At 42.5% G+C, this 16,706-nt stretch overlaps 1 protein-coding gene across 14 annotated transcripts in view; it reads right to left on the reverse strand.

Annotated features, from left to right (window-relative positions):
* The window catches only part of ZC3H14 (zinc finger CCCH-type containing 14), a 50,806-nt gene extending 38,208 nt beyond the window's left edge, over positions 1–12,598 (reverse strand). For 13 of the 14 annotated variants that reach the window (XM_033191669.1, XM_033191674.1, XM_033191668.1 and 10 more), the window contains exons 1-7: positions 12,391–12,598; positions 11,870–11,912; positions 7,409–7,523; positions 3,442–3,482; positions 2,362–2,557; positions 1,580–2,009; positions 252–412 (exon numbers count right to left, since the gene is read on the reverse strand). In XM_033191669.1, coding sequence (XP_033047560.1) covers positions 252–412; positions 1,580–2,009; positions 2,362–2,557; positions 3,442–3,482; positions 7,409–7,523; positions 11,870–11,912; positions 12,391–12,426 — 1,022 coding nt within the window. In that variant the 5' untranslated portion in view covers positions 12,427–12,598. The remainder of the gene's footprint in view (positions 1–251; positions 413–1,579; positions 2,010–2,361; positions 2,558–3,441; positions 3,483–7,408; positions 7,524–11,869; positions 11,913–12,390) is intronic. The other variant, XM_033191672.1, reaches the window with a different exon arrangement.
* Between the last annotated feature and the right edge of the window lie 4,108 nt (positions 12,599–16,706).

Here is a 16,706-nt window from a genome sequence, read left to right on the forward strand (position 1 = left end):
AATTAGCTGGTCGTGGTGGTGCGCACCCATGATCCCAGCCATTCAGCAGGCTGAATCAGGAGAATCATTTGAACCTGGGAAGCAGAGGTTGCAGTAAGCCAAGATCGTGCCACTGCACTCCAGCCTGGTTGACAGAGCGAGACTCCGTCTCAAAAAACAAACAAAAATTATTTTCGAGATCATTCTCTTCAAGAAATCAGAAGACTCCACCAAGGCAGTTAAAGCTGAATTTATAGCCACGTTCAAGGTACCTCCTTTCAGGCTTTGCTGGCACAGACACACTGCTGGAGATGCTTCCTGTTCGAGACCCATAATCATCATCTTCTTCCTCCTCTTCTCCATCATGATTGAACTTTTTCACTTTAACAACTGAACTTACCACAGGCAACTTTCTCTTCCGAAAGTTTTCATCCTGCAATCACATAAAATTTATGCTTACCTAACTTCAGAAAATAACAAAAGTTCTACTACAAAATGTTTCCATTTTAATAAAAAAATAGTACACAGTAATATGAGAAATTCAGAGTATTTCTTGGTTTTGTATAAAAATATAAGTATGAGGACAGGCGTGGGGGCTCACATTTGTAATCCTAGTACTTTGGAAGGCCATCATGGGCGGATCACAAGGTTAGGATTTCGAGACCAACCTGGCCAATATGGTGAAACCCCGTCTCTACTAAAAACACAAAAATTAGCTGAGCATGGTAGCATGCGCCTGTAATCCCAGCTACTCAGGAGGCTGAGGCAGAAGAATCACTTGAACCCAGGAGTGCAGGATGCAGTGAGCCAAGATCACGCCACTGCACTCCAGCCTGGCCAACAGAGTGAGACACCATATCAAAATAAACAAATAAATAATATATATAAAAACATTATCCCTACCAGTCAACCTTTAGCTAAAACAAAAATTAGAACTTTATTTTATTAACAGCTGCACACAGTGCTACTGAGGAAACTAATAAAACAGAGTTAATTGGTTGCTTACTAGCAATCACCATGAACAACCTAAAATTGATCTGAAACCCCCCCCCCAAATTAATTTAAGATTAAAGCTATCTCAAATGCTGGAAATCCCAAAAAGGTATACAGATGTGATATAAAAGAACTCTAGGAGCAAGCCATGGAGAGGAAAATCTGGTATATCATGAGAAACAGCAGATAAAACAATTTAAAAATAAACTTGGGGCTGGGCGCCGTGGCTCATGTCTGTAATCCCAACACTTTGGGAGGCCCAGGCAGGTGGATCACAAGGTCAGGATTTCAAGACCAGCCTGGTCAACATGGTGAAACCCGTTTCTATTAAAAATATAAAAAATTAGCCAGGCATGGTGGCGAGTAATCCCAGCTATTCGGGAGGCTGAGGTAGGAGAATCGCTTTAGCCCAGGAGGCGGAGGTTGCAGTGAGCTGAGATTGTGCCATCACACACCAGCCTGGGCCACAAGAGCGAAACTCCTTCTCAAACACTAAACTAAAATAAAATAAACTTGGAATATGTGTTTAGTTACTTCATATATTATTTAGTATCAAGAACTGCTGAATTTCAGCCTAATAAGCCAGAATTTAAAAGTACATACAAACCTCCATACTCATTTTCTCCGAGTTGTTTCTAAAGAACGGACTATACGTTTCTTCTAAGCTGTTAAGCACTTCTGGTTCACACAAACGTCCTGTTTCATATACCCAACTATTCTGCATATCAAGCTGCTTGGCAGCATGAATACTATTTTGCTGCTGCTGAAATTGCAACCTGTTTAAATGAACACCACTATCTGCATTTCTACTTGCAGGTGGTCGATAAATTTCAATAGAAGGGCGAGAAGAACCATATGTAAGTGTCACTGTAGGTTTTTTCTGAGATAAGGGATTCTCCTGCACAAAGTTGAGGTCTTCATCAATGAGATCATCTGGTTCTGGCTTAATATCAATCACATCTTCAGAGGGTGCTGGCTCCCTCAAAGGCTTCACTGTTGACATTAGTCGGGTTGCAGCTCCATCATCATAAGTCTGCCTATTTAAAAGAACAACAAAATGTATTACAACCAAATTAGGGCAATTATCTCCAAATCTTTAAAGAATGCTTACTTGAAAAATTTCAAGGAAAAAACTGAGGATACTCCCTTTAGGTATTCCATTGAAAACTACTTTGAAATTGTACTTTCTTTAAACTTTGATTTACTAAATTTGTGATCAAAGATAATCATACTTAGATCTTATCCATTATTTTATTCAAAAAACTGCTCATGATCACTTCACTGTTCCTAAAAATTGCTGAGAACAGCAAACTGAAAGATACAAAAACTAATAAAAATGTCACATACACAAAGCCATCTGCCCATAGCAGGTCTACACCGGACTCTTACCTGACATTAGTGGTTTTTGACTCCTGTGAACTCGTAGAAACTCTGGAATCTCTTTTTTCAGGTCTCGTGCTAGGAATGGCAAGTGGTGGCACTGCAGCTTCATGCCTCCTCTCATCTCCCCGACTGAAACTGCTCTTGTTTGAAGGCACGTTACTATCAAAGATGTTGGTATCAGAAGACTTTAGACTAGAGGGTTCTGAAAAGAAAAATACAGTCCTTTTAATCTATTTTTATTTTTTATTTTTTTTTATTTTTGAGATAGACTCTCGCTCTGTCGCCAGGCTGGAGTGCAGTGGCGTGTTCTCGGCTCATTGCCACCTCCAAATCCCTGGTTCAAGCAATTCTCCTGCCTCAGCCTCCTGGGTAGCTGGGATTACAGGCACGCACCATGACGCCCGGCTAATTTTTGTATTTTTAGTAGAGACGGAGTTTCACCATGTTGGTTGGCCAGGATGGTCTCGATCTCCTGAGCTCATGATCCGCCCATCTTGGCCTCCCAAAATGCTGGGATTACAGGTGCGAGCCACCCTGCCCAGTCATCTATTTTTATTACTTTAAGTCTTTTCCTTCCCCATCACCATTTCAAAAGCAATACGTGTTTATTGCAGAAAAATTTAAAAATATAAATAAAAATCACCAGTTATCTCAAAGGCGATTTTTGGGGGGAAGAGCATATATACACATTTTTGAAAACATGTATCTTATGTGTATATACTCTCATGTTATTCTTCCACAACATTATTTTCAATAATTGAATGTTATTCCATACATGGTAATATAACAATTTCGTTTATTATTACTGAACTTTTAAATTGCTTTCAATTATAAAACACTGAAATATCCTTGAGACTAAATCTCTGCACACATATGTAATTATTTCCTTCTGATAAAGTGCACTGCTCCCCCTCCTACACTTAAATATCTTTGAATTATATTAAATTAACTGGTCTTAAGTTCATAAAAATATGTGCTTTCTAAAAAAGTTCAAATGAACCACTGTAAATGACTATAAATGACTTTAGAAAGAAACAAATCACATGCCACAGCAAGCAGAAATTTAAAAAAAGTTATGAATCTTACCAGTTGTAACAGAGCGAAGTTTATCTAATACACCATGAAGCCTGAGAAAAAAACAAAAAACAATAAAGCCTCCATTAAGATTTCAATTCAATCGTCACTCTAAATTTATGACATTATATTCAGAGATTTTTTTTTAATTTTAAAAATATTTTTGGCTGGGCGCGGTGGCTCAAGCCTGTAATCCCAGCACTTTGGGAGGCCGAGACGGGCGGATCACAAGGTCAGGAGATCGAGACCATCCTGGCGAACACAGTGAAACCCCGTCTCTACTAAATATACAAAAAACTAGCCGGGCGAGGTGGCGGGCGCCTGTAGTCCCAGCTACTTGGGAGGCTGAGGCAGGAGAATGGCGGGAACCCGGGAGACGGAGCTTGCAGTGAGCTGAGATCCGGCCACTGCACTCCAGCCTGGGCGACAGAGCAAGACTCCGCCTCAAAAAAAAAAAAAAATATATATATATTTTTATTATTTTTAAATAGAGACAGGGTTTCACCATGTTGTCCAGGCTGGTCTTGAAGTCCTGGACTTGAGAGAACCACCTGCCTCGGCCTCCCAAAGTGTTGAGATTACAGGCATAAGCCACCGCACCCAGCCGAGATAAATACTGATAAGCTGTATTTAGTGAATAAATTGTATTAAAATTAACTTTCAAATTTCACATTTTTAAAAAAAGGATTTGTATAAATCCTACAGAAAGCAATAAAATATTATATATTTTTTCTTCACTGTTTTCAACATCCAGCCTCCGCAAAAATATGGGAAAGAATATCATCTGACCAGAGTCTTAGTCTACAAAGTATGTCACCGTTTTCTTTTTTTTTTTGAGACGGAGTCTCGCTCTGTCGCCCAGGCCGGAGTGCAGTGGCCGGATCTCAGCTCACTACAAGCTCTGCCGCCCGGGTTTACGCCATTCTCCTGCCTCAGCCTCCCGAGTAGCTGGGACTATAGGCACCCGCCACCTCGCCCAGGTAGTTTTTTTTTTGTATTTTTCAGTAGAGACGGGGTTTCATCGCGTTAGCCAGGATGGTCTCGATCTCCTGACCTCGTGATCCGCCCGTCTCAGCCTCCCAAAGTGCTGGGATTACAGGCTTGAGCCACCGCGCCCGGCTATCACCCTGTTTTCTAAGTACTAAAGATTTACTGTAGCTTTCAGTAAAACAAGTATCATAAACATGTAATATTGCTTATTATTACAACCATTTAAGCAGCTTATATTAACTGCTTAAATTAGATGGCTTCTTGGACAACTTAATTCTGAGAGCTTAAAAAAGTTATCTCAAAATATGCTATATCATTTCACTCTATTACTTTCAAAATTGATGCTGTAAGGCTGTAGTCTTGCTTGTAACATAACCTGTTTTGGTAGTTACAAATGAGGTAATTTGCCTTACATCCCTTCCCAGTACCTCCCCAAAAATTCCAGAAATTTCATAACGTTTCAATGAGAACCCTAGTCACATGCTACTGTCCCCACGGACACAATTACTTCAAGCCTCCAAACAATCACAATAGTCTGTTTGGGGCTGGTGTTAACACTAACTTAAGAAAGCAAAGTGCCGGCCGGGGGCGGTGGCTCAAGCCTGTAATCCCAGCACTTTGGGAAGCCAAGACAGGTGGATCACGAGGTCAGGAGATCGAGACCATCCTGGCTAACACAGTGAAACCCCGTCTCTACTAAAAAAATACAAAAAAACTAGCAGGGCGAGGTGGCGGGCGCCTGTAGTCCCAGCTACTTAGGAGGCTGAGGCAGGAGAATGGCATAAACCCGGGAGGCAGAGCTTGCAGTGAGCTGAGATCCGGCCACTGCACTCCAGCCTGGGTGACAGAGTGAGACTCCATCTCAACAAAAAACAAAACAAACAAACAAAAAAGCAAAGTGCCAAAGTGGGGACATCACCCTTTGCATCAGTACATGTTAAAGAACTGAATTTATGGCCAGATGAGAATGTTGAATTAATTTGGTTTTAAATTCACTTAGTAGTCTGTTTTAAAAATCTGTCTAAAGTATTCCATCAAGTTATTGGAGAAAAGGATCTACTCGGTCAATCTTCCATCTTAGATTGGCTGGACTTTAGAAAAAAAAAATAGTACTCACAATAATGGTAATTTCCCCAGTCAAAAGCCCCACAATCTTTTTTTGCGGGGGACTGGGAGGGAATAACCTCTGGGGACAAATTGTAACAAATGGGTTGGGTCACCCACAGTGCGGCAGCAGTGTGTGTATCGTAACAACTGATGACCACTATACAACGTTCTTCAAATTTGTGCAATGTATAAACCCAGAGAATTCTGTGCAGAATTTCAAGATTGATAAGCATACAGTTGCCCACTGGGGCAAAAACACCTTGAAGACAACCTTTGGTATAAAGGCAAGAACTTAACCAGGCTCATCTCCCCACTTAGTGTCTCCTCTTGCCATTCAAATTTAGCAGGCCACTTGCTTACTTAACTTTTGCTACATCATCACCTTTCATGGTAACTGGTAGTTCCTAGTCTGAGGGGCCTAATAAAGTATTTCTTATGTCTATTCTCAGCTACAGCATTATCCTGCAGCCCTCATCTTCACTTTACCTCAAACCTGGTACCAGGACCTAGCATCTTAAGTTGAATCTTACTCTTCTAGTCAGTATTCTCAACTAAAGGCATATAACAGTAATTTATGTATAAAAGCAAAGTTGCCTATTTTAAAATTCCAAACTTAAAAAAATTTATAATCTCAAAATATGCTATAACATTACACTATAATTATTACTCAAAATGAAGGTGTGAGTTTAATAAAAAGCTAAAAAAGTTAGAAACAGAAAAGTGAGAAACAGAAAACCTTGCCCTATAAAAGGTAACTCATTGTAAAAGGCAATATAAGAAGCCAACCCAGTTCAAAAAAACATCTGTAACTGATTTTAGTGCGGGAAAAGGAACTGTAAGATACAGAAGCTGGCCAGGTGGCGGTGGCTCACACCTATAACCCCAAGACTTCTGAAGGCCAAGGCGGGAGGACTGCTTGAGCCCAGGAGTTCAAGATTATCCAGGTCAACATACTAAGACCCTGCCTCAACAAAAAATTTACAAACTAGCCAGGGCATGGGAGTGCAGGAGGAAGGGTACTGCAATGGGACGATCATTTGAGATCAGGAGATCGAGGCTGCAGGGAGCTGTGATTGTACTACTGTGCTCTAGCCTGGGTGACAGAGCAACACCTTGTCTCAAAAAAAAAAGATATAGAACTTTACAAAAGAAACATAGTAAGTACAGCCAACATCTACTAAAAATTCCTTAGGGAAATGAGCTAGGGACACCTATAAGTACTCTACACATATTAGCCCATCTGATCCTCAAAATAATTTTATAAAGCAAGTGATTGTACTATTCCCATTTTATAGCTAGAAAAATCAAGGCAAGACACAGGGCCAGGATTCAAATTTGGCTGTCTGGCTTCAGAGGCTGATAATGTTTGGCTCTGTGTCCCACCCAAATCTTATATTGAATTATAATCCCCACCTGTCAAGGGAGGGAGGTGACTGGATCATGGGGGTGGTTTCCCCCATGATGTTCTCATGACAGTGAGTTCTCATGAGAGTGAGTTCCCAAGTTCTCAAGAGACAGTGAGTTTTCACGAGATCTGATGATTTTATGTAAGTCTCTGGAAGTTCCTCCTTCACTCTTCTCTTTCCTGCCGACTTGTGAAGAAGGTGCTTGCTTCCCCTTCCACCATGATTGTAACTTTCCTGGGGCCTCCCCAGCCATGTGGAACTTTGAGTCAATTAAATCTCTTTCTTTTAGAAATTACCCAGTCTTGGGTATTTCTTCATAGCAGAGTGAAAACGGACCAGAGGCTGTGCCCTCATCACTCACAAACTGCCTCTCCAAAGTGAACTTAACTCAACTGTCAAGAATCTCTCTTCGGACAGAATATCAACTCAAGCTTGTGCCAAACTTTGGTCTGAGGCTCAAAAATCCAGAAACATACCATACGGTGAATCGAATTGTGTTGTTCCCTAGAAACAGGGACAGATCCTCTGTCATTTGGTCCTGACTTTTCTTGTTGGCCACCATCACCATAATGTAATCAGGAAGTTCTTCATCTATTTAAAAGGAAAGGTATATCAAAACTTTGTTTCCTCAAAACTTTCTTCTTAAAGTAGACGTGCTTGAAAATATAGATGTAGCTCTAAGCTTTAGAGTCTTAGAGCTCTAGTGGAATTACATTGGACAAGATGGCTTAGCTTTAATTTTTTTCTCTTCATTCCACACGTATTTCAATTACTAGAAGGATGGAAACTAAGAATAACTGATACTTAAAAAACTACACATTCTGAATTATAGGGTCAAACTTGAGCATGCATTCACTTCCTTGAATCTTTTTAATAATGTTTACTAATTTCAAAGAAGCTTCCAGGAAATATATGAACATTTCCCAAGAAAACGAATTGAATTTTGTTTAGTTTTAATTTACATTGTTTCAAGACAACACTCATTTCTCAAGTGAACATATTTACCCTTGCTAAAGGCAGGTTTCAATTACTCAGGGTAACAAACTTGTAGCAGTATCAAATAAACAAATAGACCCAAAAGCTCCACATCATTTAAAAAACTCAATTTTAACATTACATAATGTCAACTCAACGCACTGTTTTACCCTCACGGTGGTAATCCTACAGTGATTATAAGGGTGAGGTCTAGGATTAAAAAAAAAAAAAAAAAAGGTCGGGCCCAGTGGCTCATGCCTGTAATCTCAGCACTTTGGGAGGCCAAGGCAGGCAGATCACGAGGGCAGGAGATCGAGACCATCATAGCTAACACAGTGAAACCCCGTCTCTACTAAAAATACAAAAAATTAACCGGGTGTAGTGGCGGGGGCCTGTAGTCCCATCTACTCAGGAGGCTGAGGCAGGAGAATGGTGTGAACCCGGGAGGTGGAGCTTGTAGTGAGCCGAGATAGCGCCACTGCACTCCAGCCTGGGCAACAGAGCAAGACTCTGTGTCGAGGAAAAAAAACAAACAAACCATAAAACACCCTTTCCTTGGTAATCCTAACAGTGATTATGAGACTGAGGTCTAGGATTTAAAACAACAACAAAATAAAACAAAAAACCTCAGTAAGAAGATAAGGAAGCAAAAGCTGTTATCAGGAACTCTAATCTCTGCCCCCCAAAACTCCATTAGATTTCTTTTCTTTTTTCTTTTGAGACAGTCTCGCTCTGTCTCCCAAGCTAGAGTGCAGTGGCACGATCTTGGCTCACTGCAACCTCTGCCTCATGGGTTCAAGCGATTCTCCTGCCTTAGCCTCTGAGTAGCTGGGATTACAGGCATGTGCCATCACGCCCAGCTAATGTTTGTATTTTTAGTAGAGACAGGGTTTCACCATGTTGGCTAGGCTGGTCTCGAACTCCTGAACTCAAGTGATCCCCCCACCTAGGCCTCCCAAAGTGCTAAGATTACAGGCGTGAACCACCGTGCTGTGCCAAATTTCTTTAATACCTTAAATACTTGTAGTATTTCTATGCAGGCAGAAAGGTTCACTTCAGAAGTACTTTTTTTGTTTCAAAGAAAAATATAAAAAATGCAGTTCAAGTGTTGAGAAAATGAAATAATAAATAAATCTTGGTTCAGCTTCATTTTCTCTGAGCCTCAATTCTCCTGTGTTAGTCTTACAACAATCCTGACAACAAATCATTTATGAAAGTGCCCAGCAAATGGTGGTAAGTACTCCATAAATTACCAATTCTCAAACTGGTCTTGGGCCCCTTCTCTGGTTTATGCAGGTTCTATCTCTTACTTACTGTGTTCAAAATTAGAACTGATCATTTTTAATTAAAAAGTATTTATTCATTAAATAATACATCCATCACAGGTTAATCACAAGCCCAATAATATTAACATAAGTAACATTTTTTTATTAAATTTTCCAAAAAAAATATAGACGAGGCACGGTGGCTCATGCCTGTAATTCCAGCACTCTGGGAGGCCGAGGCAGGTGGATCACCTGAGGTCAGGAGATGGAGATCAGCCTGGTCAACATGGTGAAACACTGTCTCTACTAAAAACACAAAAATTAGCTGGGGGTGGTGGTGGGTGCCTGTAATCCCAGCTACTCAGGAGGCTGAGGCAGGAGAACCGCTTGAACCTGGGAGGTGGAGGTTGCAGTGAACCAAGATTGCACCACCGCACTCCAGCCCGAACCACAGAGTAAGACCCCGTTTCAAAAAAAAAAAAAAGAAAAAAAGAAAAAAAATTTACTGCAAAGACTGGCCTTGTTTTGCATTTTTATGTATCTTGTTCTATGTCCTTACGACTGAAGAATGTGAAAAAATCTGGTCTCACAGATATGCGTTGAAAAAGGAGTATTCTGATAGTTTTTTCAGATAAGGTGGATATTTTTCTGTGACACTACACCAAAACTAAACAAGTGGTAGCTTATTAAACGTTAAAGAAATGTGGAATGTCAAATACATCAATGACCTTTTTGAACTGCTGCACAGAAATCCACTGACCCACCCTACAGTTTAAATAAATCTTTAATCCATGCATAGTTTTGTAACATTATGCATTCATTATTTAGAAAATACTGGTTCACTTAGCTATAAAAACCACTGGCATGTTGATATATTTCATTATGTAATATAAAATAATTATTTTTTAATATCACCATTGAGTTGGCCAGGCGCGGTGGCTCACGCCTGTAATCCCAGAACTTTGGGAGGCTGAGGTGGGCGAATCACAAGGTCAGGAGTTTCAGACGAGCCTGGCCAACATGGTGAAACCCTGTCTCCACTAAAAATACAAAAAATTAGCTGAGTGTAGTGGTGGGTGCCTGTAATCCCAGCTACTGGGGAGGCTGAGGCAAAAGAATTGCTTGAACCTGGGAGGAAGAGGTTGCAGTGGCCAAGATCATGCCACTGCACTCCAGCCTGGGTAACGAGGGAAATTTCGTCTCAAAAAATAATAAGAATAAAATTTTTTTAAATCACCATTTACTTAATTAGAAATTTTTTAAGTACTGGGAAGCTGTCAAGTTCATGGAGGCAGGCTCAGATTTTCCAAAATTCTAATTTTCATTTGAAAGCTCACACGTGATTGGCAACAAAGACTATGGGTTCTTTGCTCACTTTCAAGTAAATATCTGCCAAATATCCTAGTGTATACGTAACCAGTTTGTCAGTACTTTAAAGTTAAAAATGACGTTCCCTGAAAGAGGTGGCTAGCTTAGTTCTCAACTCAAATGATTTTCCTTACCCATATTTCAGTATACAATAAAAATGTTTTATGAGCATTTCTATTTCCTCACACTGAATACTAAGAAGATAAAAAATATTTTGTAAACCCTGGACTTCACATCTTCATCAATGACATTTTAAGTGTAATTAGCTTAAAAAAAAAAAAAAACAAAAACTATAAGGGGGGGGTGATTTGAATATGATTTCATTATGGTGTTACTATGTTGACCAGTTGATAAAATGGTTGATAAAACTTTATCAATCATTAGTTTTACACAATCCAAACATCAACGCAGTGAAAAATAGCACATACCATCTCAGTATTAATATGAAAACAGTTTTGACTTCAGAGACCCTTGGAGTCTCCCACACTTTGAGAACCACTGTCTTAAGTGGTAGCTATTATTTTTATAGGAGGCACCAGCTTTGGGGGCAAACCATATAACCTTGCTCAAGTAGGCAAAGCCTCAGTTTCCTTGTTTACACAGTCTAGGATACTGCCACTTACCTTCCAGTGTTCTCATAGGGATTATCCTGAGTTAATACACATACAACAGTTAAGCACAGTACCTGACCCAGAGTAAACACTCAAATTATAAAAGAATAAGAAGGAAAACGCCGCCTTACTGTTTCAAAGAGAGAAAGAGGGAAAACATAAAGAGATCGGAAAATAAAATTCACTGAACCATTACAGAAGCAAATGCCAGAAAGCATCAAAAAGCATATCCAAAATCAGAGTTCTAAAAACAAATGTCAAGAGGAAAGTAACAAGAATAGTAAACTTTAAACAGGCATGGTGGCTCACACCAGTAATCCCCGCACTCCCAGCACCTAGGGAGGCTGAGGTCAGATAATTGCTTGAGACCAGGAGTCAAGGCCTGGGCAACGTAGTGAGACCCGTCCCCAGAATTTAAAATGAGAGAGAGAATAGGAAAAACATAAAATAAAATTCGCTCAAACATTATGTAAAATGTGACAGAGCCTTAATGGAGGAAACTAAATTTCAAAACACCATAACAGAAGGAGGTTTGGGAGAAAAAAAACAAGGTTGCAAAAAGATGATAAAGAAGTAACCAGGGAGTATAAAGATTTGAAGACGGTAGAAGGGAGTCTCTCCCAATGTCCAAAGTACGGTGAGAAATACGCATTCACTAAAATTCAATTAGCTGCAAACTCTAAATTCTATGAAACTTAACAACCCAAAATACACTTACCAACGTAAGCTCCTAATTCTTGCAATTTCCCCTTAATGGCACTCTGAGAGAAAAAGAGCAAACGAGCATGTGAGAAAGGCGGCTCTAGGAAAACAAAATCGGATTCTGCAGCGCTGAGGCCACTTCGCTGGTGCGCGCACCTCCAGGTCCCCCGGGGGGGGGCGAGGAGGAGCCTCGCCTGCACCCCCCCCCCCACCCACCCCGCACCCCACTCCCGCTCCGGCCCCGCGGCGCCCACCTCCCGCAGCGGATCCAAAGCGGCGCCCTGCGCCGCAGTGGTGGCTCCCGCCAGGCCTGAGCCTGTCCTTCCGTTTCCCGGCGGCTACTTCAGCCGCAGCCCTGCTCTGAGGCCGCAAATGTCCCCAGGCCCGAGACGGCCTGGACGAGGAGCTGCAGCCCGCCAGGAGCGTCCAGCGGCGGCCAGGCCGCGGCGTCCACCCGGGCCCAAGGTCCCCGTTACTCCTGACAACCGCCCGCTTGCCGAGACCTGGCTTCCCACCCCTGCCCGGCACGGGCCTCACCCGGATCTTGCGGCTGATCTCGGTGCCGATCTCCATGGCTCCGCGGCGTGCGGGAACTCAGCACTGCGCGGCGCTTGGCTTACCCTGAGGCTGCCGCGGACTCCTACCCCGCAGCCGAGCCACCACCGCCTCCTCCTCCGTTCCGCCCCCGGCCGCGCACACCGCGTATCCCCGCCCCCGCCGGCACGGCGCGCCGGAGTGAGCGCGCATGCGCCCGTGTCCGCGCCTGCGCACACCTTCTACCCGCGAAACCTGTGTTCAGGCAAGGAAGGCTGCGGCGTGCGCGTGCTGGTGGCCTTGCTGCTCCGCCTCCCGGGCACCTCGGGGACACTTCCTTAGTCTCTCTGGTGGCCCTCCGCTTATTCATTTTATTCTCTCTTGGATGGTAAGAATGAATTAGATGTGTACCAAAAAGATCTTGGGCTGTGATATGAGACGCGAGTTCAAATCCAGCCTTCACTTACTCTTGGTATGGTATCGGTACAGGTATTTTAAACTTTTCTTACGTGTAAAATGGAGTCTGCCTCTCAGAGGTTGCACTGCAATTACCCTTGAAGGGAAAATGGACTATCCGGAGCAACAGAGCCAATCCGTCAAGTCTCTGACTCTGCCCTACCTTGGCCCTTCTGGGTTTGGTTCTGCCTTCCTTCTCCCGGGCCCACCCGTGGCCTCTCCCCGTGACGAATCCCCATCCTCCTGCTTCTCTGAACACCCTTCGTGGGACAACACTTTTGTTCTGAGGATTTAAGTTGTCAACTCTGTGCTGATAATGACCGAATTTTCCATCAGCCTTGAATTCTCACACAAACTCCACTCCCAAATTCTAATAAGTGACTACTCTTATTTTCTCCAAACTCAGCACTTAGACAGAAGTCGCCTTCATCTCCTCTTCCTCCACTCAATAGATTTCTACACTTGATTCCGCTATTTGAATCAATAGCTGAATTCTCCCTATCCCTGATCACAAAACCTGGAAAACAGAGGAGGCACAGAGAGGTCTCCTTTCTCCTTCATATCCACTAATTCCTAAGAGTAGTCTCTGTTGTCCATTGCTGCATAACAGATGACCACAAGTTTAGCAGCTTAAAACACAAACGTTTATCATCTCATGGTTTCCGTGGGTCAACCTCACTGGGTCCTCTGCTTGGGGGTCTCACAAGGCTACAATTGAGGTGTCAGGCAGGCTGTATTCTCATACGGAGGCTTGACTGAGGAAGAACCTATGTTCAGGCTCATTCAGGTTGTTAGCAAGAATTCATTTCCGGCTGAGTGAGGTGGCTCATGCCTGTAATCCCAGCAGTTTGGGAGGCCGAGGCTGGCGGATCACTTGAGATCAGGAGTTCGCGACCAGCCTGGGCAACATGGCAAAAACGTGTCTCTTCAAAAGTACAAAAAATTAGCTGGGCATGGTGGCATGCATTTCTAGTCCCAGCTACTTGGGAAGCTGAGAGGGGAGGATTGCTTGAGCCTGGGAGGCAGAGGTTACTGTGAACCAAGATCATGCCACTGTACTCCAGCCTTGGTGACAGTGAGACCCTGTCTCAAAAAAAAAAAAAAAAAAAAAAAATCATTTCCTTGTGGCTTTATGAGTAAGAACCCAGATTTTTTTCTGGTTATCATCTGGAAGCCACCCTCAAGTTCTAGAGGCTGCCCACAGTTCTTTGCCAAAGGGTTCACTAACGTGTCTGTTCACTGAAGCCAGTAAAGGCCAGGCATAGTGGTTCATGCATGTGATTTGAACTCAGTGAAGTAGAGGTGGGAGGGAGGATCACTTGAGACCAGAAGTTTGAGACCAGCCAAGGGCCTTCATTTAATTAAGTAGGCCCACCCGGGACCTGACCCCAAAATCAACTGATTCACAACCTCAATTACATCTGCCAAACCTCTTATTTTTGACAAATTTATTACCTAAGCAATCCACAGTAGGGGTCAGGAGCGGGTTGTACAGTGTGTGGACAGCAGGAGCAGGAGTTGTAGGGCTACCGAGGGTCTGTCATACGGTCCTTTAATAATCTCATATAATCCTTGTGAATTCCTATGGCATCTGTATGGAAGCTATTAGTATAATAATATATTCTGTGCAATGTTATTTCGTGTGTGTGTGTGTGTGTCTTCCCTAACAAAATTATAAACTCTCTGTAGGGCTTTATATTTCTCCCACCTTTCAGGATGCTGGACACAGAGTAAGCACTCATTACATATTTATAGGGTAAAAGAAATTAAAGACCTAATTTACAAAAGCATTCCTCAAGGATAAATCCAGTGATCATACACTCATTCAACATTGATGACAGGCAGCAGAGCAGAATGACAGAGAATGAGGGCACTGCAGCCAGACCGTCTGGGTCTGAATCCTGGCTCTGCCACTCCCTCTGAGACCTTAGGCAGATTGCCGCTCATCTCTGTGCCTCAGTTTCCTTATCTGTGATATAGGTATGATACTAGTTTCACCTGCAAAGGGTTACTATAAGGATGAAATAAATTAATATTTGTGAAGCGTATTGAACTGTGCCTGGCTCATAGCAGTACTATGCTTGCTAATTAAAAATTAAGTACCTACACTGGGGTACAGTGCCAGGAGCCAGAGCGCAAAGAGGGGCAAGACCAACTCCCTGCTTTCATGACACTCACAATCCAAAAGACAGATGAATTACTTTTATTCCTTTACCACCCATTACAGAACTAAGAACAAAAACACTTTTTACCATTACTGGGTACCCAATTCTCCGTCAATATTTACATAATATTGAAAATAACATTTAATAAAAAGTAATGTTTTAATTAAAACATATTCAGAGTAGGGAAACTTATTAAAATGTATTCAAGAGAGCGTTAACTTTTAGGACAAGGACCTAACTTTTAGGACAGCTATGGAAAAGAGACTGAAAGACTGCTTGAGACCTCCCACCTTTAGATCTAAGATGTTGCAATGTCTAGATCACAGGAGGGGCAAACCCACTAAACCAATGGTTTATTTGGTGGTCCAGGGCAGTTCCAGGCACTTCCCTATAAACTGCAGCTTCACAAACCACATCACATCTCAAAGAAGATGTTCATGATGATGCCCTAAGAGAAGCCATTAGAGGGAGTAGGAGTGCTAGGCTTGAAAAAGACAAAACTAGACAGTTTTTTTTCCCCCCCAGCTTGGAAATGTTCTCTGATTCAGGGGAAACAACACGTTTTCCTATCAAGACCAGATTTCAACAAACCCAAAGTGCCAGCTAAGAGGGCTCTGGGCTGTCTTCCAAAAAGAGAAGATGACTGAAAAGAGGATTGGCTTTGAAGTCAGAAGGGCTGACTGAGTACCAACCCCATCTCCATGGAGCCATGAGTCTTCTAACATTGCCCCCCAACCACATCTGCAATCTCTTCTCAGGTTGTATTTCAGCTGGATGTTGCACATTCTTTGCACGTGCACGCATGTGTGTAAGTGTGTAGAAGCAGTAGGGGGTGGGGGTGTCCTCCTGCCTGAAAAGCTTTTATTTTCTTTCTTTCTTTTTTTTTTCTTGAGACGGAGTCTTCCTCTGTCGCCAGGCTGGAGTGCAGTGGCATGATCTCAGCTCACTGCAACCTCCACCTCCTGCGTTCAAAGGATTCTCCTGCCTCAGCCTCCTGAGTATCTGGGACTACAGGTGCGTGCCACCACACCCAGCTAATTTTTGTATTTTTAGTAGAGACAGGGTTTCACCATGTTGGCCAGGATGGTCTCGCTCTCTTGACCTCATGATCCGACTGCCTTGACCTCCCAAAGTGCTAGGTGTGAGCCACCGTGCTCAGCCCAAAGCTTTGCTTTTCTTTGAGTAGTCAACCTTTTTTTTTTGTCCTTCCAGACTCAAGCAGAAGCTGATCACAGTGGTTAACCAGACATTACTAGTCCATTCAGACTATAAAGTATAACCATGTATAAATTTCCTCACCTACTACAATTACATATTCACCTGTTGTTCACATGGTGAGTCTTTGAGGACAGGGGTATACATCTATTTACCTTTCTCCTTGCAGCACCTGGCTTCTAAATATATGTGGGCTGAATGGACAAGTGTTTTTCAATAGTGATTATCACATGGTATAGACAGGCTTGGATCAAAGGCCCTAAGTGTTGGGAATTACAGTCACAGCAGTCACTTGCTACTGAGGTAGACATGCTTCTCCATTTGAACAAACTCACTGCCAAGATCATCATTTCTCTGATATCCAGGGGAATCTATCTATAAAATGATTACTCTTTTGCAACTGGAAAGGTGTTGCATGTGACACAGTGTTGAGTGTGGTGACAGAACTTAAGGGGCAGATTCAGAGACCAAAGACTTCACATT

The sequence above is a fragment of the Trachypithecus francoisi genome, unplaced genomic scaffold, assembly GCF_009764315.1.
Source record: "Trachypithecus francoisi isolate TF-2019V2 unplaced genomic scaffold, Tfra_2.0 Lachesis_group3, whole genome shotgun sequence".
Taxonomy (NCBI): domain Eukaryota; kingdom Metazoa; phylum Chordata; class Mammalia; order Primates; family Cercopithecidae; genus Trachypithecus; species Trachypithecus francoisi.